We start from the raw sequence: 24,466 nt of genomic DNA, 5'->3' as shown, positions 1-24,466 counted from the left end.
GGTCAGTAAAACTGTAAATACTGTACATGTGCTGTTCTGCTGTATTTATGCTTGTAGAGGGGCACAAAGAGTGGTGCATGGATGGGTAAAAGTGATCCCATCTGAAACAAGAACAATAGATTGAAATATTGTCTGTATGAAAACTCTTAATATATCACCACCCACTGAATATATTTGGCTGTTGAAATGAGATCCAAAATGCAGCGGCTGCTAATAAACCATATTCAGAGTGGCAGAAATATGATGCATGCTAACCCATATGAACCTCATTAATAGAACACAAGCAAATCTATTTATTCAGATAGTCAGGGGGAAAATGATTGCCTCATTTTTCCATCTGGCTTCTCTCCTCTCCTCTCCTCTCCTCTCCTCTCCTCTCCTCTCCTCTCCTCTCCTCTCCTCTCCTCTCCTCTCCTTCCTGCACTGCATGCTGGGAGTGTGAGTGAATGGGTGTGTGAAGGTGTCTGGTGAGTGCGTGGAGCTGCTGAGTGAGTTTGGGACGTTTGGACTGTTTTTTCCGGAAAACTTTGGGCTTTATGGGTGGTTAAAAGGTAAGGCAAGTTTATTTCATTGTGTTGTGTGAAGTGAAGATTTTTAGTTAATTGGCCAGTTTTACCTTTAGTCATGGCGTCCCTCCCCAGTGAGGGTTCGCCTCCCCTGTCTATTAGACATGGGGCCAGGGTGGTGGCACCCCAGCAGTACACCGTGGAGCAGGTTCTGCTAGCTGTTGGTGAACAGGTGGGCCATGAGAATATAACTTATGGCTCTCGGATGAACAAGGCTGTGATGGCTTTTCTCCGCTTGGTTCACCTGTTAGTTGAAAGGGGGATCATTCTGGATGATTTGTTTGTGGCTGTTTCGCCACTGTTTGTGTCATCTACGCGGGTCACCGTGTCCGGTGTCCTGCCGTTCATCCTGAATGAACTACTAGAAAAGGAACTGACCCGCTTTGGAAAATTTGCTAGCGGGTTCAGGGTTGTTTGTCTTGGCTGCAAAGACGCCAGACTGCAACACGTTCAGTCACTAAGAAGGCAGGCCTTCATGTATCTGAACGATCCTTCGCAGACACTAGAAGTGTCGTTTAAAGTAAGATTTGAAAACGGCTTATATACTGTTTACGCCAGTGCAGGTAGTATGAAGTGCTTTGAGTGTGGTGATGTTGGCCATAAACGTTCATCCTGCCCTCACAAAGAGCAGGAGGTGCGCCGTGAACAAGAGGCTCATGCTAGTGGGGCAAGTGAGCAGGAGCGTGCTGTAGATGCCGGTGTAAAAGTATGGAGGTCGCAGCCAGTGCTCCACAGGCTGCGCCAGAAGAACAGGGGATAGCACAGGGGACCAATGAGGTGGAGGATGGATGTGATGACATACAGGAAAGGGAAAGTGTGGAGGAAAATCAGGACAGTGGACAGACCAAAGCAACGGCAAGTGAGGTGGGTATTGCGAATGTAGTTTCAGGTTCTTTGAGCGTGGAAAATGAGGAAGACGACTTGTTGGAAGATGATTCCCTGTCACAATGCTCTGATATTGTTTCACAAGAAGACCATCAGCAGTCGTATTCCTTAGAAGATATAAACCGCTTTTTGGATGAGACATTTGGTATGCAGTCTGTGGAAATCACTGAGTTTTTCCAGATGTTGATCTTTTTATAAAATCTGTTCTGAAAATAAGAAGAGTTGTTGGTTATGAACAATTGAGTAAACAGAAAAGATTCCGTCTTAAAAAGATCCTGACTAAGTTGAGGAGGGAAAAACGAGGAAAAGCTCCTTTAAAAGCATAGTGAAATGTTTGGAGCACTAAGGGTGTCTTTCTGGAAGCGTCTCACTGTCTTTTCTCTTTTTCTCCTCCTCTTCTCTGTCTTATATGGCAAATTTGAGAGTAGGTACACTTAACATTAATGGGGGTAGGGATAGGGAAAGGCGTGCAGTCGTGGAGCTTAGCAAGAACAAAAACATTGATGTGTTCTTTTTGCAGGAAACACATAGCACTATAGATAATGAGACAGAATGGGGAATGAGTTGGAGTGGGCAGGCTTTTTTAAGTCATGGTACTAACCTCAGTGCGGGTGTAGCAATTTTATTTTCTAGGTACCTTCAACTGTCACATGTTTCTGTCTGAGATAGAGCAGGGAAGGGCACAGGTAGTAAAAGCAACCATCAAGGGAATATCTTTTGCTTTTATGATGGATACGCCCATAACTCAGCTGCGGGTCGTGTGCGATTACTTCGTAAAATTAATGACGAGTTATCAAAATTAAATAGTGGTTCAATAATAGTGGTGGGAGGGGACTGGAATTGCACAACCCACCCTTCAGTTGACAGAAACACAGGAGGGCCTCACCCACCTTCGGGCTCACTTTTGTCTATAATCATTCTTCAGAATGATTTGACTGATGTGTGGAGAAAGCTCCATCCCACAACCAGACAGTATACATATGTAAAAGTTTCTGAGAGCAATGTGAAGGCAGCTAGGCTTGATAGATTATATATCAACCAGATGTATAATAATAGACTAGTTAAAGCAGAGGTTTCACCTGTTGGTTTTTCTGATCATCATTTAGTGACTGCAGATATTTCTTTATTGATGCATTCTAACATCTGTTCGCACTGGCACTTTAACCTGCAGCTGATTCATGACAAAGAGTTCTGTCGAGCTTTCTCTGATTTCTGGTGCCACTGGAAACAAAGGAAAACGGACTTTTGCAATTTGGCTCAATGGTGGTAGGTGGGGAAAACACAGATTAAGCTTTTTTGCCACCAATACACATCACATGCAACGGCCACTGTTAAAGACTACTTTGAGGACTTAGAACGAGAGCTCAAGAGGCTAGAGACTGAGATTATAAGTGGGACAGATAATACAAATAATACCTGGGACAGTGGGAGGAAGGCTTTGGGCAAGTTTCTTCACAAAAGAGCAAAGGGTGCTCTTATTAGGACTCAGATTTCTACTATTAAAGAAATAGATGCCCCAACAAGGTTCTTTTTTAAGCTGGAGAAAAGGGTTTGAGAGTCACACCAAATGTTGCACTTAAGGCTTCCAAATGGGAAGGTGACATCTGACTCAGTAGAAATGAGGAAGCTTGCCATTGACTTTTAAACCAGCCTCTTTAGTGCTGACACGTGTGACCCTGAATGTGTGACGAAGATGCTGGTGGGGCTGCCACGGCTGGATGAGGCTGAATCGGCTGTGTTGGAGTCTGCTATTTCCTTTGAGGAGATGTCTTAAGCGGTTCAACAACTCAACGGTGGTCGGTCATCAGGAGTTGATGGTCTTCCTGTGGAATTTTACCAGGAATTCTGGTCGCTGCTAGGAGAGGACATTCATGAGGTTTTCACATACTGTATCACCACTGGGATCTTGCCAACAAGTTGCACAAGGGCAGTTTTGACTTTACTGCCAAAGAAAGGGGACCTGGGCTTGCTCAAAAATTGGAGGCCTGTCTCTTTGCTTTGTACGGACTACAAGATTCTTGCAAAATGTCTTTCTAACAGGTTGAAGACCTGTATTGACATGATTGTTGATGTGGATCAAGCATACTGTGTCCCTGAAAGAACTATTATGGACAACTTGTTTTTAATTCGAGACATTATTGATCTGGCCAAGCTCAAGGACTTGGATGTGGGTTTTTTATCTCTGGATCAAGAAAAAGCTTTTGATAGAGTTGATCACCACTATTTGTTTAAAACTTTAGAAGCTTTTGGGTTTGGGAACATTTTCATTTCTTGGATCAAATTGTTGTATTCAAACGCTGCTGTCATGTTAAAGCTGGGGAGAGGGTTAAGTCGGCCTGTTCCAGCTCAGAGGGGCATCAGGCAGGGATGCCCTCTTTCTGGTATGTTGTATTCACTGGCCATTGAACCCCTTTTACACCATCTTAGATAGGGACTCTCAGGTTTTACCTTTGACGAAGCAGGAAGTCCAGTAAAATTGTCAGCTTATGCTGATGATGTTACGGTTTTTATAACCGGTCAAAGTGATATTGAAACACTCAGACAGACACTGGACTTAAATGAGCGAGCATCCTCCGCGAAGGTTAACTGGTCAAAGTGTGAAGGTTTCATTTTGGGAGGGTGGGTTGATGAAGAGGAGCCAGTGTTACCGGCAGAATTACAGTGGAACAGGGAGGGACTGAAGTGTTTGGGAGTGTTTTTGGGAACTGATGCTTTTCAGGGGAAGAACTGGGAGGGTGTTGTTGAAAAAATTGCTGCCCGGTTGTCTCGATGGACTTGGGTCCTGCCACAGTTGTCTTACAGGGGAAGGACTTTGGTTGTTAACAACTTGGCCGCTTCTGTACTCTGGCATCGTGCCGCTGTTGTTGAACCTCTAGCCTCTCTTATCAAGGGGATACAAAAAAGACTGGTTACTTTCTTTTGGGGAGGGTTCCACTGGATCAGGTCTGCTGTGCTGTCTCTCTGTGTCAGAGGGGGGTCAGAGTTTGATGGACCTTTGCAGCCGTATCACAGCGTTCCGTCTTCAGACAGCACAGCGTTATCTTTATCAAAGACAACAACCACCCTGGTTCAAGACTGCATCTACGCTGCTTCACAGAATAAACGACCTTACATATGACAAGCACCTGTTTCTTATAGACCTAACTGGCATGGACCTTTTGCAGACCTCTGTTTTTTACCAGTCTGTTTTGACTGCTTGGAAGACTGTTTTTAAAGTACAGAGAGACTGTTCTCAATTTTATGGTGATGTTGGTGAGGAGCCTCTTTTTTTACAATCCCTTGGTGCCAAGTAGGATGCTCAGCACTGCTAGTGTGCAGAGGTTCCTCGTAAATGCTGGTCTTATCAAGCTGGCGGGCCTAATTTTTAATTATTAATTTTTTAACAAGTCAGGCGAAGATGAGTATATGGCTTACAAGGAGGAACAAAATTAAGGGAACAGGATCTGTTAATTTAGGAATTATGTTTAAAGGGTTAGTAGGTGCATGTTTAAAAGTAGAGTTTGTTTATTACAAGATGGTGTCCAACATTGAACAGTTTGTCTCTATTTGGAGCATTAATTCAGTTTTGTGTAATATCACTGATGATGATTTAGTTTTGAATTTTTGAAGAAAGCCGAATGCAGTGTCTTCTGGTTTTGTTTTTCTTTTTTTGTGTTTATTGTATTTGGGTGGGGTTGATGGTGGGAGGGGAGGGTCGTTCATATGTTGATTTGGCATTCATTTTCGGTTATGGTTGTGAGAGTTGAAGTATTGATGTAATAAAGGTGTGTTAAAGGTCAAAGGTCTCTTCTCTTCTCTTCTCATGTGCAGTTAATTCCACAGATGTGTGTATGCTTTGGTTCTAGATCAGTGTCTCATAGTTGAGCATCAATCTTTTAACGGCCTGTCCTGTCTTTTCTTTTCTTTTTTTGGCAACATCTCTTTCCTTTAGCCATCCCTAAACTATTACATCCCTTCTTCTCTCCTTTTCCACCCCACTCAATACTCCCCTGCAGTCTTGTTTCTTTTGTCTCCGCTGCTGTCACAGCCTCTCAGGGTGAGGACACTGGCCAGGCTGCTAAGAGCTTTGAACAGGACATGGCACTAGTGTTGGGGAAGCTGGGCAGGCTTGGCTATTCATCCAAATAATGCTCTTTGCATCTCCTACTTTTTTTTTTTTTTGCTGTGGTTGGCTCTTCTTTCTCCCCTTGCCATCATCGAAAATTTTCTACATGTAGCCTTGTGTCTTGCATGGTTGCCTGTTTCTATTAACTTGCTCTGTTTAGTCTAAGAGATGTTTTCAATGGGTTTTCAGTAACTCAGGAGACCTTCAGCACAGATTTGGTTCTTTAATTGTGTTTAATTGCATGCTTGGTAATTGTCCAATTCCTTCAGTTCATTCTCATTAATGTACCAGTTTCTTTAGCTGATATTTCTTGCAAATGGCTGTGTCATTTTGCATTGTGTGCATAATTTATGCGTAAGTGTTGTTCTGACTTTGATCTTTGTGTTGCAGGTTGTGCATTTCTCACCTACTGCGCCCGAGAGTCGGCCATAAAAGCCCAGAACGCCCTCCACGAACAGAAAACACTGCCAGGGGTAAGTGTCTGCCTCTCTCTCCACCGCTTTTCACCCTCTTTCTTTTCTCTCTATGGTGGTCAGCCATGCCACCTGCACCCGGCTGCACATCAGCCGGAATTCTCCTTGTATAGTGTCAGAGATGAAAAACACTTTAGAAAGCAATTCAATCAATAGCTCAGCCTTTTGAAGGCCCGGTTTAAACTTTTTCATGTGTCTGTTCTCAAGGGGATATTGCCAGCATTGATCAGACCCACTCTACCTCATACTTTTGAAGTAATAGCATAGAATGACATAGAAATAGAAAGCTCTGCATTTCTGGAAAGTCAAAAAGACAACGTGAAACGGAGTGTAGGTTTTAGTTTCGTTTGTATTTGTTGAGGCAAACACAAGTTTGCACACATTTTTATTTCGCAGGAATAACATTTTGATGTACATTTATATGCACGTATGCATTAGTGCAAAGCTTTTGTGTGAGTTTGTTCCTATGTTCCAACAGTGTAGGTGGATTGAGTGTCAACACTGACATTGTGTCATGTGTCCTGCCCTCTACATGCTCTGTCCAGGTAGCGCCCTCGCCACACTGGTCTAAACCAAATATTTCTAGTAGCCAGAATATGGCTGAGGCAGAATATCTTCTCTGTTGTGCTACATGTGGGCAACTTTGGACAGAAGCCCTGCCTGATTCTTCCAACAATGTCTGAAAGCCATATGTGAAAACAACCAGAGAGATGCTAATAATACGGGAGTGGGCAGAAGTGACTATCACAGAGGTAGTGATGCTTCATGTGGTCAAGACTGCATTGGGACAGTTCACTAGCTGGGCCCACGCCCTCAATTCAGGTTTGACAGCGTTTTGTCGTAGATAAAGGCGAATGGCTTAAATATTAATTGAACTGCGGTTTGGGGAAGGCCTCAGAGGGGACTGGCGACGGCTCCCGGGCCTGGCAGATCCCCATGTACTAATGAGAAGTGAAGAAGTAAAAGAATTGAAAAGGGGCAGGGAGGGTGGGGCACAAAAACGAGAACGAACAGCTCATAGAGCTGGGGGGTCAGATATAGATGAGAACCGGAAGGGGCGTGTTTAGAGGCGTGGTTCCGCTTCTGAAATTCAGATAATTTATCTCCAATTTTTTTTTAGTTTCTTTTTTAGCTCTGTTCAGTTATGTGTTACAAAAGGCAGATTTGAGTCTTGATTTTGTCTGTGGTTTGGCTTTCCACTAAGTTTTTCCTCCCACGGCTCGGAGCCATTAATAACTCTTCCCTTGACAACCTGGAGGGGCATCCATAAGGGCTGATGTGCTATTAGGATTAAATAGAAGATGTGGCTGAATGTATAAAGGAGAGATACAAGTCCTCATGCCCCTTTGTTCAAAGCGAAGAGAAGACCTCCAAATAACCTGGGCTCAGTGAAGTTTAACAGTCACCTTAATGGAGAGCTATAAACAGCCCCAGTTAATAGTAACAAAATAAAAAATCTTATGATTGTACAGCTGTATTTATAAATTTAGCAAACTCAGACAAAGAGTCTGAAAGTTTGTCCTTTCATGTTTGCACACACACACATTCACTGGCTGCTGAAGTTGCCGTGTATCACATGTGAGAAATAAAACCCTTTTCTTGTACCTTTCATTCCTACTTTAGCCCTCCTGCTGATTTTCCCCTTTACCCCACCCAGTCCTATCCACCCCACATCCTTCTGTCTCCCCCCGCTCCCACTGCTCCACTGCTGCTGCTATCTCTGAGACAAAGCATGTCATAGAAATGTAACAGGCAGACGCTGATGGGTGTCAGGCTGAGGGTGCTTTACTCTTCCCTTCAACTTCACTCACACACACAAACACCACTGGTCCAAGGAAGCACAGGCAGTGCGTGCTGTATACTCTACTGGCCATAAGTAAAACAGTAGCTACACACGGCACACCAGTGTCCCTAATCATCCCGTATGCATGGGCAGGTTTAGGAAGAGTAACTTTCATTTACATTATAGAACATTGTGCACATCATAGGAAGAAAATCCATGCTGCAGTGTGTGCGTTTGACATGTGCCTGCCTCCCATAGCTTTTACCGTCCTCTCTTGAGCCTCGCTGCTCTTAAATCTTTTGCGATATGACCCCTGTTGCTTCGCTGCTTGATGGTAAGTAGATATGCCAGTTGTTTGTTTGCAAAATCCTGCTTGATATGCAGTTTGCCAGGGGCTATGGTATAATTAATGTAAACTAGGAATTCTCCCGAGATGGGTTATGAAGTATTAACGTCTGCGTTTTGTCATTATCCCCTGCATCGCTGCTCTCGAGCGTTTCAGTTTGACCAGTGTGGCTACCCATCCATATTTGCTGTTTTAAATGCCTGAATTGGAATTAATGCCAAACCACCAAAATCCTACTGGACTTTACTTTTTGCAAATGACTAGAACCGTGCATGGAAATTGTACAACCTAACTAGCTTTTCTACGCCTCGAGCAGGGCCGACAAACAAGCACCCCCACGTACACACATGACCGCAAAGACACGGACACCAGCATTCACATACTTGAATTTCATGAGATGGACTGTTTTGAATTTTGGGTAAGTGTATAATTCAAACCCTGTGTATGTTGTAATGTCCTTGAGCAAAGTGCTGAATCTCTGACCTCTACTTTGCTTTTCCTGCTGAGAGGGGGGAACGCAATCTGACTTGAAACTTGTAACTTGTAGGAGATTTTTATTCCAGTTTGATTTTGAAACCACCCCTAGTTACTGGTTCCTTATTCAAAGGTATAAGACTTTGCAAATTTAGCAAACTTGTGCGTGCAAAAGACAAGCAAATGTTGAATTCGTAATGGGCACTATTGATCTACTGTGTTCTCAGCCATATGTTTTTCTGGTGCTAGTAGTTGCTCAAGGTCAAAATTTCCTTCTAACAAAATCTAGATTTTTTTGTATCTCTGTGTAGATAGAGTTTCTATGCAGGAGAATTTTACTTTGTAAAACAATGAAAGACAGAAGAGTACAAAATCTTATTACAGTACTGACCATGACTAAAAAGCAGGTGGTTAATAAAAGTATTAAACCTTCAGGTTAATTCAGGTTTACAGTTTTATTCCAATGTTTACATTTTAGCTTTACAAAAAGCTATAATTATGGCTTATTCATATTTCATATCTAAACACTTGCTGAGTCACACACAAAAACACATAACCCAGTGTTATTAGGAAGAAGTGCTAGTGTTCTTGGATGTTATTATCTGTGTCCCCCTGTTACACATTAGCTGCTGAAAGGAACAGTATGGCCTAATGGAAGTGTACTGGACTGGAATATAGATTCCTGCAGTGAAGTGTGATGGGAACCTCGGGGACACGAGTGCCTGACATAAGTTTGGCCACAGAATAGGAGAAGCTCTGACAGTTTACCAGGTGTGTGCCGCTTGGCTCTATTAGTCGTGTGTGTTTGTGTACATGTGGTAAGCTGGCTTTGCACTGCTGCCAGTTCTGTGTATATACAGATAGCAATGTATAAAGGTGGGACGAAAAACATGCGCACATGGCGGTGTGCCCTGATTGCATACCCCCAATGACAGCGAGTCTGGAATATATTTGTGTGCCGCTGATGGAGAGACATTTAATTTTCTAACATATACCAAACTAGTGAGCTTCTGAGTATGTGACTGTTCAAGCATGTCCTATCAGTATTTCTTTCCAAGCCAACTGAAATATAAATATCCCCCGATGGCCACTAAAATGTTTTCTGATGACTCTTTATGGCAGTTAATGCCCACTTCCTACCGCAAATGGTGAGTATACTTGTGAGTTTCACAGCTCCCTACACAAGTCTGCAGGAGATTTACTCCTCCCAGCTTAGCATCATGACAAAATCCCGCATCCCTCACACTATCTGCCCACCCATCCCCCTCCCTGTCTCCACCCTCCACCTCCCCCCACTCTCCTAAAACTCTCTGTCCTCTCACTGCAACTCCTCAAATCCAACAGATCCAAGAAATAATCTCAGTCGCAGACTAGCAAGTCTACCTACTGTTGCATAGAACAAATCGTGCTGCCGTCCCTTTTTTTGTGCGAGCACTGTGTATAACGGTGATTGTCTTTGAGAGGCATTGGTGGAAATATGTTTGCTGCATGCATTTAGTCCTAGTACTAGTACAGCTCGACCTGGGGGGAGTGTAAGCGGCTGGCAGTGATTCAGGAGGCAGGTTTATGGAAATAGCAGCCACATTAAAAACCCAATGAGAGCAGGGGGAAGATTATGCTCCGGCACACACATGTAGCCTCCTGCAATGTCAACACTAGTAGATATCCTCCCTCTCGATTGCTTTCCTCTGTCTCCATTTCTGTCTCTTCTGCTCCCTCACTGTTGCGCTCTGCCCTCTGCTATATACATACCTGCACTGTTAGTCTTCTGTGTGAGTGCACACGGATGCAGTCTGTTTCTATATGTGTGTGACTTTGCATCTGTTTGTATGTGTAATTGTGTGTACATGCCGGTGCTCACCTGAACCATAACAGCATGAGAGAGGAGTGAGAAGCAAAGCGTGGTTATATTGTGGAGAATGGCTGAGCTGGTACTGGGGAAATGAGGCTGGCTCCACCATGCTGCAAATGGCCCATCTTTACTTCATTGGGTTTTATTCATACACGTATATGCACAGACACACACATAACATATTTACCTATGCTTACTAATGCATCCTATCCACCTGTTTATTGTCTACAGCCAAGGCTTGCTGTGTGCTGCCTGGCTGCTGCAAAGGCTGAATAATTCAGTGCTACACTATGTAGTGTGTTCACATTGGTGACAAATTAAGAAAAAAAAACTTGAACCCTTGACCTTGCAGTTAGGGGATTTGGTAGCTGTGTTCTGCTGTCATGGTTCGGCTCCACATGGCCCCTCAGTGGAACAGCTTATTGAAAATCTAAAGAACATCGTGTTGGCTTCGTGCCTTTAGGTTATAATGAAACACGTCTGACCTGATGGAAATGCTCTCTTCAAGAATGGCATGTGCCTTTCACAATCAGCAGATCTGAACCCAAATGAACCCCTACAGGGGTTTTTGCATAATACACACTCCACTAGAGTTGCAGTGATTTGTAGAATTGCAAGAAGCATTAATGCTGCTTCAGTGGCATGTGGGAGAGCTGCTCGTGAGAACACAAAGATGCATTCAGATCAGAACCGAGCTGGTCTTTGCCCTGCCTGCTCTGCAGTACAAAATGTGTGTGATGTCAGATTGTGCCACTATGTACAAAGCTAATATTCTGGCACATTCAGTTCTGCTAGTTTTTGGGAGTCACGTGTGCCTCCTGCACACTCTGTCCAGGTTCCTCCCTCGGCTAAACCACATCAAGTATTTCCAGAGGTGCAGAGATCTCTGAAATGGAGCGCTTCCTGCTTTCCTGCTGTGCATTACATGTGAGAAAGGATAAGTGTGGAAAATATCTTGACCTGAGTTCGCCTGTGAAAGAGTTTTTCCTTTAATATGTCACCGCTCCGTAGATGAATGTAGTGTACTGGCTGGTTGTGTATGTGCTGTATGTGACTGCTGAGTGGGTGAGGGTGGGGGTGGATATAGAGCAGACTGGTCAGCATGAAGCCAATCGGTGCTGGCAGAATTGGAGACCTTGTAGTCAGGGAAAGGGGACTCGTTAGAATTTAGCCTTTGGGTAACTGCAATATGTGTACATGTGTCTGGGTGTGTTTGTATGCATGTGTGTGTATATTTTCAGGAAAAAGATAACATTATTGTATATGTTAGAAAGGGCATGAGGGTGGTCTTTAATTTTTTTTTTCAGTTTTATGAACTGTACAGGATTTTGTGTTGCAAAGTTTATACTGAAATGAGAATAAGATATTATAGATATTAGTTTTTAAATCATGTTTGTGATCTCTTCTGTTCTGAACTTAATACCCAGGTCTGCTGATGTGCTACGAACTTGAGATCATTTATCCAAATTTCAGGAGCCGGACCACATGTCGTACATTTCTCCTTCTGGTTCTTTGACTATGCTTGTCCCGTCTTCCATTCACTTATCAGAAGGTTTGTCAAATGTAATTGAGGGCGTGGTCCCTACTAATGCAAAGTTTTTAACTTAGTGTTAGTGTGCATGTGTCAGCAAACACTTTTTATTTACCTATTATTGGTGGGACTGTGGTATATGGCACCTAACAACGTTCCCAAATCATATCAGCGTGTGACCGCAACAGAACAATAGTTTTTATGGATTGTGTGTGTGTGTGCAACTCTCCACGTGTCTGTGTGTATGTCTGTTGTAATGGTATATTCGTGTAATGTACGCAGCAAAGAGCTGTGGTGCTAAAGTGCTCCCAGAGGAACTGAATATCCTTAAACACACACGCACACACACACACATGCACGCACACATACGCAAAGGGTAGCTGTGACAATGTTTCTTGCAATCCACCTTCTGCTTCTTCTCATTGTTGGTCCTCTGGTACCCATTTAACGTGCACACACACACACACACACACACGCTCACACACACCTCTCTTTTGTTCGTCTTGGTTTTCTGTGTGGTAGATTAGCTACATATTTAGAGAAGCCTTCTTTCTCTCAGGGGATTGGCCTCTGAGAGTATTTTGAAGAAAAAAAAAAGTCTGGATCTGCTCTCTGCACCTGCCTTTGGAGAATAAAGAACACCAACTGAAACATTAAAATGTGTTTCATCATAGAAATTTCATGTCATTATATACAGCCAGTGCACATGAACTTCTAAAACTTGACCTGTTAAGAGTTTTATTGTAATGCAATTATCGACACAAGTAAATGAATATAAAGAAAATATTATTTTCTTCTATGAAGTTAATAGTCAAAAATGACATTCAACTTGTGGGGAAATTCAAAGCAAATCCCTTACCAAGGTTTAAAAAAATGGTAAGAACACCTCAAAGTTACCTTTGAATGCTTGTTGACATCACGTGTGACATTAGCAGGGATGACAGTTTGGTGCTGTGGTCCCTCCCAGTGCTCACTGCTAACTACCCTACCCATTAAACCACTTCACTGTATAATGTGTGCTATTTTTTTCTGAGGTACAGGTTTGCAAAAAAGCTGAATTATTAATGTTTTTGATATTTTTAGCCTGTTTAACCTATTTTTTAGTTATGGCTGGAGACTGCTTGCCCGCCTGTCTGTGAAATGCAATCATGTGACACAGCTATGATCTGGGTTATAGAGCTGGGTTTTGTGTCTAATGGGTGGGAGGGGCTATTGTAGGTTTTGTTTTTCAGTTTGAAAATCACTGCTTGCACTTCTGTGCCCGTTTGATCCGTTTTTATGCCGTACAGTTGGGATGACCTAATGCCAATTTGGCACTGTGAAGCATCACCTGTACCAGTGGAGCTGAACCAGATGAATCTGGTTTTATTCCAGGCTTGCGGGCATGGCTGTGCAGAGCCTTGCAAGAGGCAAGGCCCAGATACCGAGTGACAATCCATCTGCGAGTCCCCGTAGAAGCTTGTACAGGTGTGATTCTGCCCGCAGACACAAAGAAAAAAAAAGTGCGAGGGCTATGCGCGTGGATCATAAGCTATAAGCAATAAGGCCCTGAGTAGAGGGGTGTGTATGTCTCGCAGTGTGAGTGTGTGTCCTTGCATGCGTGTTGAAATAGATGTTAAAAAGGATTAGCTCACAAAAAGTGGATATCCAAATAGACAAGATGACCGTTTTTGAGGCAAAAACATGCATGCCTGAGAATATTTCACATTACTCAATAATGAAGGACAAACTTAAAACACATCAACTCGATGTGGCTAATCGGGGCTGACATCTCACTGGGTGGACCATGTGCCTTTGGGGGGGGGGGGGGAGTGTGTGAGAGATTAGAGGGGGATGAAGTGACAGAACAGTTGAAATATTGAGAAAAGAGGAGAGGAGGGAGAAGGAGCCACGGGGTCACGCTGACAGCTTTAAGTCATACCTCCAATCTTAGAACATCTATTCTCATGTATTTGGATGTCTGTGTGCGTGCTATCCGCATACACAGCGAAATGGTGCACTTGCACATGTTGGAACCAGAGAGAGCTCATTTGTAAGGCACATCTCGCCATGCTTTGGTGTAGTGTCCACAGAGAGAGGGTAAGGGGGCTGCGCAGCACGACAGCCAGCGTTTGTCAGCAAAAAAATCAGGACTAATGATATACAGTACACATGGCTGGAGGGCAAGTGTGACTGACAGGAGGTATGAGTAGAAAAAAAGCCCGTGGCAGCCCTCTATCATGGCTGTGAATGCATGAGCCGGACCAATTTGTTTTAAGCCCCAGCCCCCTTCTCGTCACAGATAAGGGTAGCAGCATGAGGCATAGGGTAGACGAGAGGAACGGCGTGCGAGTCCCCAGGGATAATGACATGGAATACAAGTGTACGGGGAGTGCTAGTGATGGTTCTGCTCATGTGGAAGTGGTTATTTGCATTGCAGAGGAAGGTTGTCAGTAGAGCTCGCTCAGGGAGCCAGTGTCAGGGTGATCGCTGCCGGTGAAGGCTTCTGTCGTCTGCCCCACAGAATACCCGGACACTGGATATAGCTGAGCTTGCAGAGGCGAGATCAAGCACGTAGGCATATTCTTTTTGCTGGGATTCTGACAGTTATTTTTTTTTGGGGGGGGGGGGGTTTCATCAAACTTAGAGTTCCCCTGACACTTATTTAAAGTAGTCATGTTTTGTCCATCATGGCAGTTGTATAGCCTTTCATATAGAAAAATAGCAATAAGCTGGATGGCTGCAGAATAGCTGGGAATATAAATTATATAGTTTTATGCCAACAGCTGTAGTCTGTGGCATCTAAACTATTTCAGTCCAAGCTGCAATAACAGGCAGCTTTTAATAATTCAGAGTAAAACAGTATACTCGATGTCTTCCAGGCAGCAAGCTCACATTTAGGTGAAACACTAAATTCCCCTCAACATCCCACTTCCACCACAGCCCCCAAAACCATTGCAGGGCTGTATCATAAACCTGCGAAGGGCTCGTAGGGACACATTGGGTTGTGTTGTTGTTTACAGAGTTTGTCGGCACACTGAAGAGCTTTACATTTCTGTGTGTGTCTGCGTGCGAGACAAAGTGACTTGTGCTGTGCTGTGGATAGAGACCGCTTGGTCTTTAACTCTTGTCAGGCCTTGGGGTTCCCTGCGCAGCTGTGGCACACATGCAAGAGGCAAGTTTTAGAGGATCCAATTTAGAGTCACGCAGCTCGGCAGGTTTAGCCAGTATGCATCCTTTAATGTGCTTTCTCCAAGTTCTCAGACAGGAGGTGGGTCTGTGAAGTGAGATTGGAGGTAAAAAAAGAGAGAGAAAATGGAAAAGGGGAGAAATGATGAAGATGTGTGGATGAGAGAGAGAAATAGAGGGAGAGCGAGAGGAGTAGGTAGGCATGGGTCAAAAAGAAGACTTGGAGACTGTGAAATGGAATGAGAAGTAGGAGGAAAGGTATTTGAATCACTGAGTTGTAAAGATTAAGAAATGAGATGGAGGGTGTGAGATAGAGGGAAATGGAGAGTGGGAGGTTATTGATGGAGGGCCTCCTTGCCTGATCAAGACTCCAAGCTTTAACCTGTACTGTATCAGTCTGAAAAAAGCAGCATAGCCGTGGTCCAAAGGCATCCCAGAGGCAGTCATTAGGTTTTCAGTGTGGTTTTCGCTGTCTGAATATGAGCTACGTCTCAGATTTTCATAAGGATCGGCTAAAGGAAAAAAAATGATAAAAGCAGGGAGGAGAATCAAGTGAACAAAAGACTTAAGAGCCAAAGCAATCCCACAGCTTCAATCCCTGTATATTTGATGGATAATCCATGTGATGGTACGCTATATTAATATCTGATATTGATCATGCCATTAAACCTTTCACAACAGTTCTCTCTGCAAAAGACTCACCCTAAGCACCATACTTTTACCTCTGTGCTGCCGTTGTGCACCGAATTTAATGCATTTGCTCACATTATTAGCAAAAGGACTAGTTATAGCAGCAGTTGTTGTAGATGTGGTTGTAGGTGAGAGAACATTAAGTGTGTTGAATCTAAACAAGAATGTCTTTTGAAATTGTTTCGGTGTTGCATGCATTTGCAGTGCTGTTGCCAAAATCATTACAGAAAAGTAGAGAAGTTAATACAGTATATTTGAAATGCGTTGGGAAGTTGAGGATATGAGTACTTCATTCTGTGATTTTGTTTGTTTTAATCAGCGAGTGCCAGGCTCACTCAAATTACTTACTGGGAAATAATAACCTCTCCAATTTGACTGTTTGATTGTGCACAGCTGTTACAGGTGATGAAGCTCAGTCTGGACGTGAATTGCAGAATTATACCTGTGGTAATCTTTCATTTTGAATTTTAGGGTTGAATTATCTTGAACTTTCCTTCTCGTTAATTAATTTCCACTTTGTTTTAGAAACGCATATGGTAGCACATTTCAGTAGTTATAGATTTTGATTATGAGCGCTCATAATAAGCTCACTGATAAATGTGGCGATGATCTTGTAGCCGTTTGTGTGTTTCTATAAGGTAGGGTAAAGCTGTCGCTCATCATCATCACACATCAGTAATGGGGGCTGAGGCAAATGATTACCATGGCAGCGTGGGCTGCGACGCATTTAAATTACGTACACACGCAAGCAAAATCCATTAGGCGATGGGGCAGAGGACACAAGGCGGCACATTTATTTACAGAATTTATTTTATCTGTTTTTTCTTGATTCATTATTTATGAATCTATCAGTCTGTACGACATCACCGCAGCATATAGATTTTGACTGGCTGCTTGTCCTGTCTGTTTCCTCTGCCAGCTTATGGGATCTGTCTGCCTATCTGCCCTTGTAAGGCTACTTCTTTGTCCATCAAAATATGTCTGCTGTCTCTTTTTCTCACTTCATTTCTCTTTTTTCTGCCTCTCCTCACTTTCCATCGTACATCTTTGTCAGTCTAGTTCCTTTTATTCTTTGATCATTTATTCTGTCTCTAAAACATTTTAAATTATGATGATGACTTGCAAATTTATCTCAGATTAATTTGATGGGTTCAGCTTGTCCCCACCTCACCGGTGTGCTTTTTACTGCAGTGTTATTAATATATTCTTGAAAGGCTACTCTCCCGTGCCCCCCCCTTTCAAGATTGGGAAAGGGCAGAGCGTGTTGTCCAACTCACTTCTTTGCCTGCTTTTCTATCTTGGAAGAGAGGACTACGTCTTTCTACCCACTATTACTAGTCTAGTATTCTAGTATTTGCTGGTTGACATGCTTTAAGAGTACTTTCTCGGGCTTATGACCACAAGTGGCACTGCAAAGCAAAGATTTCTGAAGCAGGCTGTAATGTCTTATTAGTTTGCCACTAAAAAGCGAGAAGGCAAGAACAATGGCTTTGCAAAAGTTTTGTGAAGTGGGAAATGCATTCATGTCGTCGTTAGGTCTCAAAGACACACAGACTGCTTTGGTGAAAAATGCTGTATATAAACAAAACCACAAAAGTGAACATTTAAGGCTCTACAGGGAACTGTTAAGTAATTTTACAAAGGATGAATGGGAAGTCATCAACGGAGCAATGAAAGTCTGTCATGTCCTCTGACACATCTAAAAGCACTTAGGCTGCGTCTGCTGAATGACTGGGATCTGATAATGCTGGATTTATTATTGTGTCCCTACATACTGAGAGCCCTGTGGGTATAGTCTGGCCATCTATAGTTACACTGCCTGAGTATATTTCAGTTTGTAGTGAAGACTGCAAAATAAAAACTGCCTTACCCGTCTCCCTCTCTCTGGCTTTTTCACCCTCTCTCACACCTCCTTTCTCTGGAAATACTGCTGTTCTTCTCAGCCCGGCCCCCTTATTGGAAGTTGGTCAAAAGCAGTCTGCTCTGCCGTTAGCTTACCGAAATGCATGCAGTAATAAAGGCAGGGGAGAAGATGAGATGACAGGTTATCTATGGATCAACATGGAGCCCTGGCAAAAGCAAAGAAATGAAAAAAAAAAATTGTATATCTCATAAAACGTTGGCCCTGCTCAGCCCAGCCCCTGTCTGTGAATCCAGGTTTATTTCTGCCGCAAACTAAAAAGCTATCGCCTCAGTGACACATTTCCCGGTACAACGTGAATGGATCTATATGATGAAAGGGTATGTGCTTGATATCTGCATTTGCTGGTGAGACTGATATCTGCGTATGCCAGACGTTGCTCTATAGGCGCAGAGTGTGTTAGGATGAACAGTTTGGGCTCATTTAAAATTAGGGAATGAGATCAAAGTGTTTTGAAGCGAAGTGGCTACAGCAGAAGAGCTCCACAAGTAACATGTTTTTCACTTTTTCTTCATTTTTTTTATTTTTTGAGAGTGGCACCACACAGAGCTTGTAAGACAAATCCTTTCTAATAGGAAGCCTCTGGGGCCGCAAAGGAGCGTGGTCGATACAGAAACACACAGAGGGCTTTGAAGATGGCCAATCTCTCTGCCTCCAACCAAATGGAAAGGCAAGAGAGGGGCCCAAAGGGACAGAGCCAGGCTAAGTTTCTATTAAGACTATCTACATAACACCTAAGATGTCCCTGCGTTTGATGTGACAGCATCCAGATTAACTCACATTAGGGAGAACAACAAAGCCCCGTGTGCCGCATGCTCTCTTATTGCCCGGAAGACAGGAAGCGACAGGATGTTTTCTGACTGACACAGAAACAAGGGCATTCAAAAGCAACGATTTAAACATCTAAATAGGAATACATTTATAGTTTCCATGTATTACACATTATGTCATCAACATATAAAGTCTTGAATGTAGTTCTTTTCATTTTTTTAACGGTTACTTTTTCAATAGAATAAGATTATCCATTGTGGCTGCAGTCTTACTCACACAAACCCATAGTGGATGGCGTACAAAATAGTCATGACCAAAGGCATAAACTGTTCCCAAGATTTAAAATGACACAAACATTTAAATATCCCCCCTCTGGTAATTTCAGATTGTGCATTTTTCCGCAGTTGGCAGATATTATTCACCAGCCCCCATTTCCAGCTATCACACTGTTGTAAAACAAATTATGTGCTACCTGTGTGTTTGACATTCTAAGTGTCAGTGTTTGGTTTGACTAATGGATTTCTTCTGACAGAGAAGTGGATGGGTTCTCTTAGTGTCACCATGTGAATTGCAAACACAATGAAGAAAATGGATGTCCTCATGCTTTTTAAGTGACTGTTATTCTGTTGTTAGCATCCTCGGTGATGGATGGACCAAGGTTAATAGGAGGTTTTCATCTGTGAGCATGTTGTTGTGATGTCCTGGTCTGACATATCGGAGACAAAAATTATTCCGATGATCTTTGAAAATACGTCTAAAGACGAGCACGTAAAAAAACAAAATTGAATTGGTCTCATTTGTGGCCTTTGATGCAGCTTTATTATGGTTTTACACTGAACTTGGATTAAGTGCAGAGTGTTTTCTTCACAAGCGTCTCTTGTTATTGAAGATATATATGTGCTAGCATTGGATGCAAGTGAATTTGTTATAGAACTTGTTCTGCATTTGTGGAGAGGCTTTAATATAGTATGTAATACATAGCAGTGCTCAGGTACTTGCCTTAATAGTTAAGCCAAAATAATAGCAACATAAGACTTAAAAAAGGTCTTAAAAATATTAGAAAAAGAATGGTTTTAGTTTATCAGCTCACTTATGCAATAAACAAATAAGCCAAATCAAATGAATATTCAGCGAGCAATGTGCTTTTAAAACTGTACCGCCGTTTTGTACACTTGCACTTGGTTTTGGCCTAAAAACATCATATGCATCCAGTGAAGGGTTTTAAGCTGCATACTGTTGTGGTTGTATGTAAAAGGCATTATAGAAAAGTAAGCAGACCCTTATGTTGTTGCAACGTTGTGTGCGTATATAACGTTGCAGCAGTGGCATAAATGTAAAGTCAGCATGGAGAGGAACATGTGCTCTTTGCCCTCGGGGATGCACTGGTCCTCTGGACCTCTGATTGAGAACCGCTTGCTGAATAATTGCTTAATCATTTAACATCACTGGTTCAAATGAAATGTCTTTGAGTAGATGATGGTAGTTTAACGCTGTAGTTGAGTAACTGTGGAATGTCTCCTTCTTCTTCCCTTGAGCCAAAATGTGCTCTAATGCATTTCTTCTTCCCTTTGATGTTGGCTATAAATATGAATGGGCTGCGGGTATTATTGTATAGAAATCTTTTTTTGGACTTGTTTGTGAGTGTTTATGGAGAGGAGCACTGACAGCAGGGGAAAACAGCGCACCACGAGATTTAGGTACATCTTAGTACTCTACTTTAACAAAGATATTAGAACGTTAATGATATCATTCATGGCATCACGTTTCACATTGTTCCTCCCAAAATATTACGAGATAAATGTGTCCTGCTAAACTAGGCTATGTGTTGTGGGAATGTACTGTTCAGAGTAAGGGAAATGATGAGAGATAAGGCTGTCTTAATATTGCAGAGCTTTGTTGAAGTAAAGCATTGCATCTTGAGCTTTTCACCAGCCCACATGCTCCCACGTCAAGCCCATATATTTAGCAGGGGGAACGATTTTTTGTCTTCTCCGTGCGCTGTGGTGCGAGAGGTGCACGGGAGTTCTGAAATGTTTGTCTTTGTTCTCCTGGCAGAGTTTTCTGTGTGTGGGCGTTTACAGTTTCCAGGAGCACCTCGGGAATGGATTTCAACAGATGGAGGTTTTAACTGGAGTGTTAGCTTCCAAAATCAGGGCTATATGCTTTTGTAGCCTCCTATTTTAATTTGTTTGCTTGTTTGTTTGTTTGCTTATGTTGTTTTTCCAGCAGGATAATCACAGGGTATGCAGACAAGCGGAGCTGCAATTATGTTGTCAGCTACAGGTTTAAAGTGCTAATCCGATATATGTGACATCTGACACAATATTTTAATTGTCAGTGCTGTTTTAATGTCACAACTGATCAGGGATGACATGTTTAGCAGCTTGAAGTTTGGTACTGTACAATCAGCAAATCCTGCTGCACTGCAAGATTCACTTTTTTTGGCAGCGTGTGGTGCTGTCCATGGTGCTAAATGGCTAATAATTCAATTCAATTCAATTTACATGGCACCAAATCACTAAAACAGTTTCCTCCAGCCGCTACTACTTTCTTCTACTACTATGTACAAGCTTATCTCTTAAATTTAAATTCTAAATATCCTTAATTCATCTGGTAATATGAATTTGGATGCTGCTTTTTGTAACAGTATGGCTGTTTGCAGTAGTAGTACTGATGCTATCCAGTGGTGGCTGAAAATTGCACATTAAAGAACATACTTTTTGCAAGGCAAAACAATTCCTACCACCCCGGGGCAAAACTGCAGTGTGTTATGACACCCATCTAGCAGACTGCTTTCCGTCTTTTGTCTAAAACACATTTCTTATTCGATTTGACAGCCTCAGAAAAGTGTAATTGCTTTTCTGACCTGTAATTTTAGCTCAGCCTTTGTATAAACCAAAATGCGTACCTTTGATTTATGTCTTTTGTCATGCTGCCAAACTCCTTTGAATTACCTGAACCCACGTGGGCCCTGGCTGTAGCAGTATTTTTCAGCTCTCCCGAAACCCTCAGTGGAGTTAACACTTTTAGTACACGTGAGCTTTTTTTCTTTCATAGGCAAATGAATGTGTTTTATAATTGCGGATGCATCATATTGCCCTTCTCAGTGCTATAAATAACAATGGATTTGCTACTGTATGAGTCTGTCCTCATATTTAAGTTTTGGATGGAAATATTTTAAGTGCTTATCTGAATGCACAATGCTGTCCTCAGTTTTCTGTCTTTGTGTTTTTCTTCCTTACTCTCTCTTACCTTTTTCTATTTCCCACTCGCTGTGTGTCATTCTGTCTTTTCTACATTGTTCCATCTCTGTATCTCAAAGCCATGTTTCTCCTTACTCAGCCGTGGTGGCACTTCTCTCGGGACCATTGGTGCTAGAGTGCCGCAGGGTTCCCTGGAGCAAAAACGTAGCCTACAAATACTCTGTCCGAGACCAGACAGGACTCCTTTATATTAGTCCTGCTTAAATAAAGTACAGTCACCCAATATTCAGTAGTAATAGGTGGTTGACAATGTATCCATTGTCAAGGTAGACCAGTGTAGCAGTCTGCAGTTTATGTCCTTTAACCCCCCCCCCCCAAAAAAGAACCTTTGATTGTAAAATAAAATTCCCGAAATGACATGCCCTTCATGATGAAGTCTCTAATTTCATCTCGAGTTTTTGGCATGCAGTGTGTGCGGTATAAAATGCGGTGCCCAGACAGTTTAGAACCAAACAAATAGGTCACTGTTATGGTAATGTGCTATAAATAGTTGTGTGTGTGTGTGTGTGGGTGGGGGGGGGGGCATGCATGCATCCTGACTACTGTGTTGTAGTGTGTGTCAGGGATGTTTTGTCTAATTTTAGTCTCTCGGGAGAAGAGAGCAGCGAGGAGATCAGGAGAGTGAAGGAGGACTGAGCCCCGGCTTCGCCAACTAATGGTTTAGTGTTTTTAATAACTTGCTTGGGAGGTATCTCCGGCTGTAATATATCTCTTCAGCAGCAAATAGCCCTTACATACATTACCACTGCGTGAGAGCATTATAAACATCTGAATACAGCATTGGCTTTCCAATAAACTGATTTTATTAAAATGTCCATGTCTAATAAATACAGTAAAAGGGGATTTAATCTAATGCACCCCCCCTGTTTAAACCTTATTCCGAGTCAGAGTGATAGCACAGGTTCAGTGAGAATAAAGCAGATCCTGACCAAAATGAATAGAGACAGGGGGAGTAATTTATTAATGCACTTTTCCTAACCTATTCTCCATCAGACTGGCTTGCTCTTTCTGCATAATTTTTAAGAGAGGCTCATTAAAATCTAGATGTGCATAAATAAAGACGATAGAAAAAAACAGATAAAATGCATTCGCCGGATTTTGGATATGAAATAACTGTTTTGGTTTCCAATTAAGCTTACACTTTATAATTAGCCAGTAGGGTCCCACGCCTCAATATCAACTGAGCTTTTTCTTTTATTTGTCTTTTGAGCCTCTTTTCTTCTCAAACCACTACATTGCATAGGAAATGAAATCAGTGTGCACCCAGTCATTCATGTGGAAAGCCCTGTTCCTGTACATTTTCTTTTATTGCAGTGACAGCTCTGTCCTTTACCCCCGAGTTCCTGACGAACTGACCCCGAGCCCTCCACAGTCAGGTGCTACAAGCACAAGCCTTGTGGTCACTGCCTTTAGTAAGCTTCAGATTCTTGTAATACTAATAAAGATGGCTTCTGAATAGCTCTGGATTCTGACTGAGCAGGGAATGCATAATGCTGACACTGGTGATATACTGTATGATGATTCAATGCACAGTAATACAAAATCTTAGGATTCAATTGATTTTTATTACTTATCTTATTAATATTCTGCATTGTCAGCATCACACACCGCTTTGCTTGAGCCTTTTGATACTTGCTAAGCATCGCTCTAAGCTTTTATCATCTTATACAGTGTCAGTTCTCATTCGAGGCTCCATGCAGCACAGTCACAATTCAACGGCGGCTCCTGCTCGACTAGAGTAAAGCTGAGACTGTGAGCAAACTCACTCGCTGCGCTCTTGCAGCAGAAAGCCATCTCTCTCATGACCTAGCAGAGACAAACAGCACACATAATGGTCACTTTTTACTCTCCTTTGATATACCTGCTCAGTTGCCTTGAGAGAAAACAGCGGATTGTTTGTTTTGCTGAGGCCTCTTTCATTTGGCACAGGTGAAAGAGACTGTCTCGCAATTCATTTTATATACTGATAATGCAGGCATTGCTTGAAGATGAAAAGAAATAGTGCATTACTGTCACCTTGGCAGATGACACACGAGGCTCTCGCTGGGTGCTTGCTTTGAATAACCTTAATGGTAGGGGAAGCAGATGGAAAAGGCACACCAACAAATTGAGAAAGAAATGTGGAAAGAAACGTAGGTGATGTGGTGAGAGATGAAAAATTAGGTTTGATTAAATGGTAATTTTGGGAAGGAAAAGGAGATTCAAGTGAATGCAAAAAAAGATACAATGTATGAGAAAACAAAGAAATCCACAAAAGCCGTTGCAGGAAAATCTCAATATTACTTGTATGATTCGACTTCCACAGAAAGCAAGTAAAAGAAGAATAGTGCTGAATTTTTTACTGCAGTCTTCACTTGGATTGGCTGATTGAAAGCAAGATAGGGTCACATACAGACCATGTGCATATGGTCTGTATGTCCTAGGAGACTCCAAATCGCTACGTTTCAGTAGGAGCAGTGTAAATAAATAAATAGGATTCAGGACTATAAAGGAAATTTGAATACTGACAAGAGAATGCCTTAGAGTCTTATAACTTTTATCCACACGTTGGATTACATGCATTCATAGGGCTGTGCGATATGACCAAAATCTCATATCCCGATACAAGAATTCTATCGTCCCGATAACGATATAAATC

General features: G+C 42.4%; 1 protein-coding gene across 8 annotated transcripts in view; it reads left to right on the top strand.

Moving 5' to 3' along the window:
* celf5a (cugbp, Elav-like family member 5a) overlaps positions 1-24,466 on the top strand; it is a 185,723-nt gene that overhangs the window by 13,467 nt on the left and 147,790 nt on the right. For all 8 annotated transcript variants that reach the window (XM_084920858.1, XM_084920851.1, XM_084920853.1 and 5 more), the window contains exon 2: positions 5,947-6,029. In XM_084920858.1, the coding sequence (XP_084776984.1) occupies positions 5,947-6,029 (83 nt within the window). The remainder of the gene's footprint in view (positions 1-5,946; positions 6,030-24,466) is intronic.

Source organism: Perissodus microlepis, chromosome 23 (genome assembly GCF_051167445.1).
Source record: "Perissodus microlepis isolate ML-2025 ecotype Zambia chromosome 23, ASM5116744v1, whole genome shotgun sequence".
Taxonomy (NCBI): domain Eukaryota; kingdom Metazoa; phylum Chordata; class Actinopteri; order Cichliformes; family Cichlidae; genus Perissodus; species Perissodus microlepis.
Note: the sequence above shows the minus strand (reverse complement) of the source record. Positions and strands in the feature narration are given on the sequence as shown.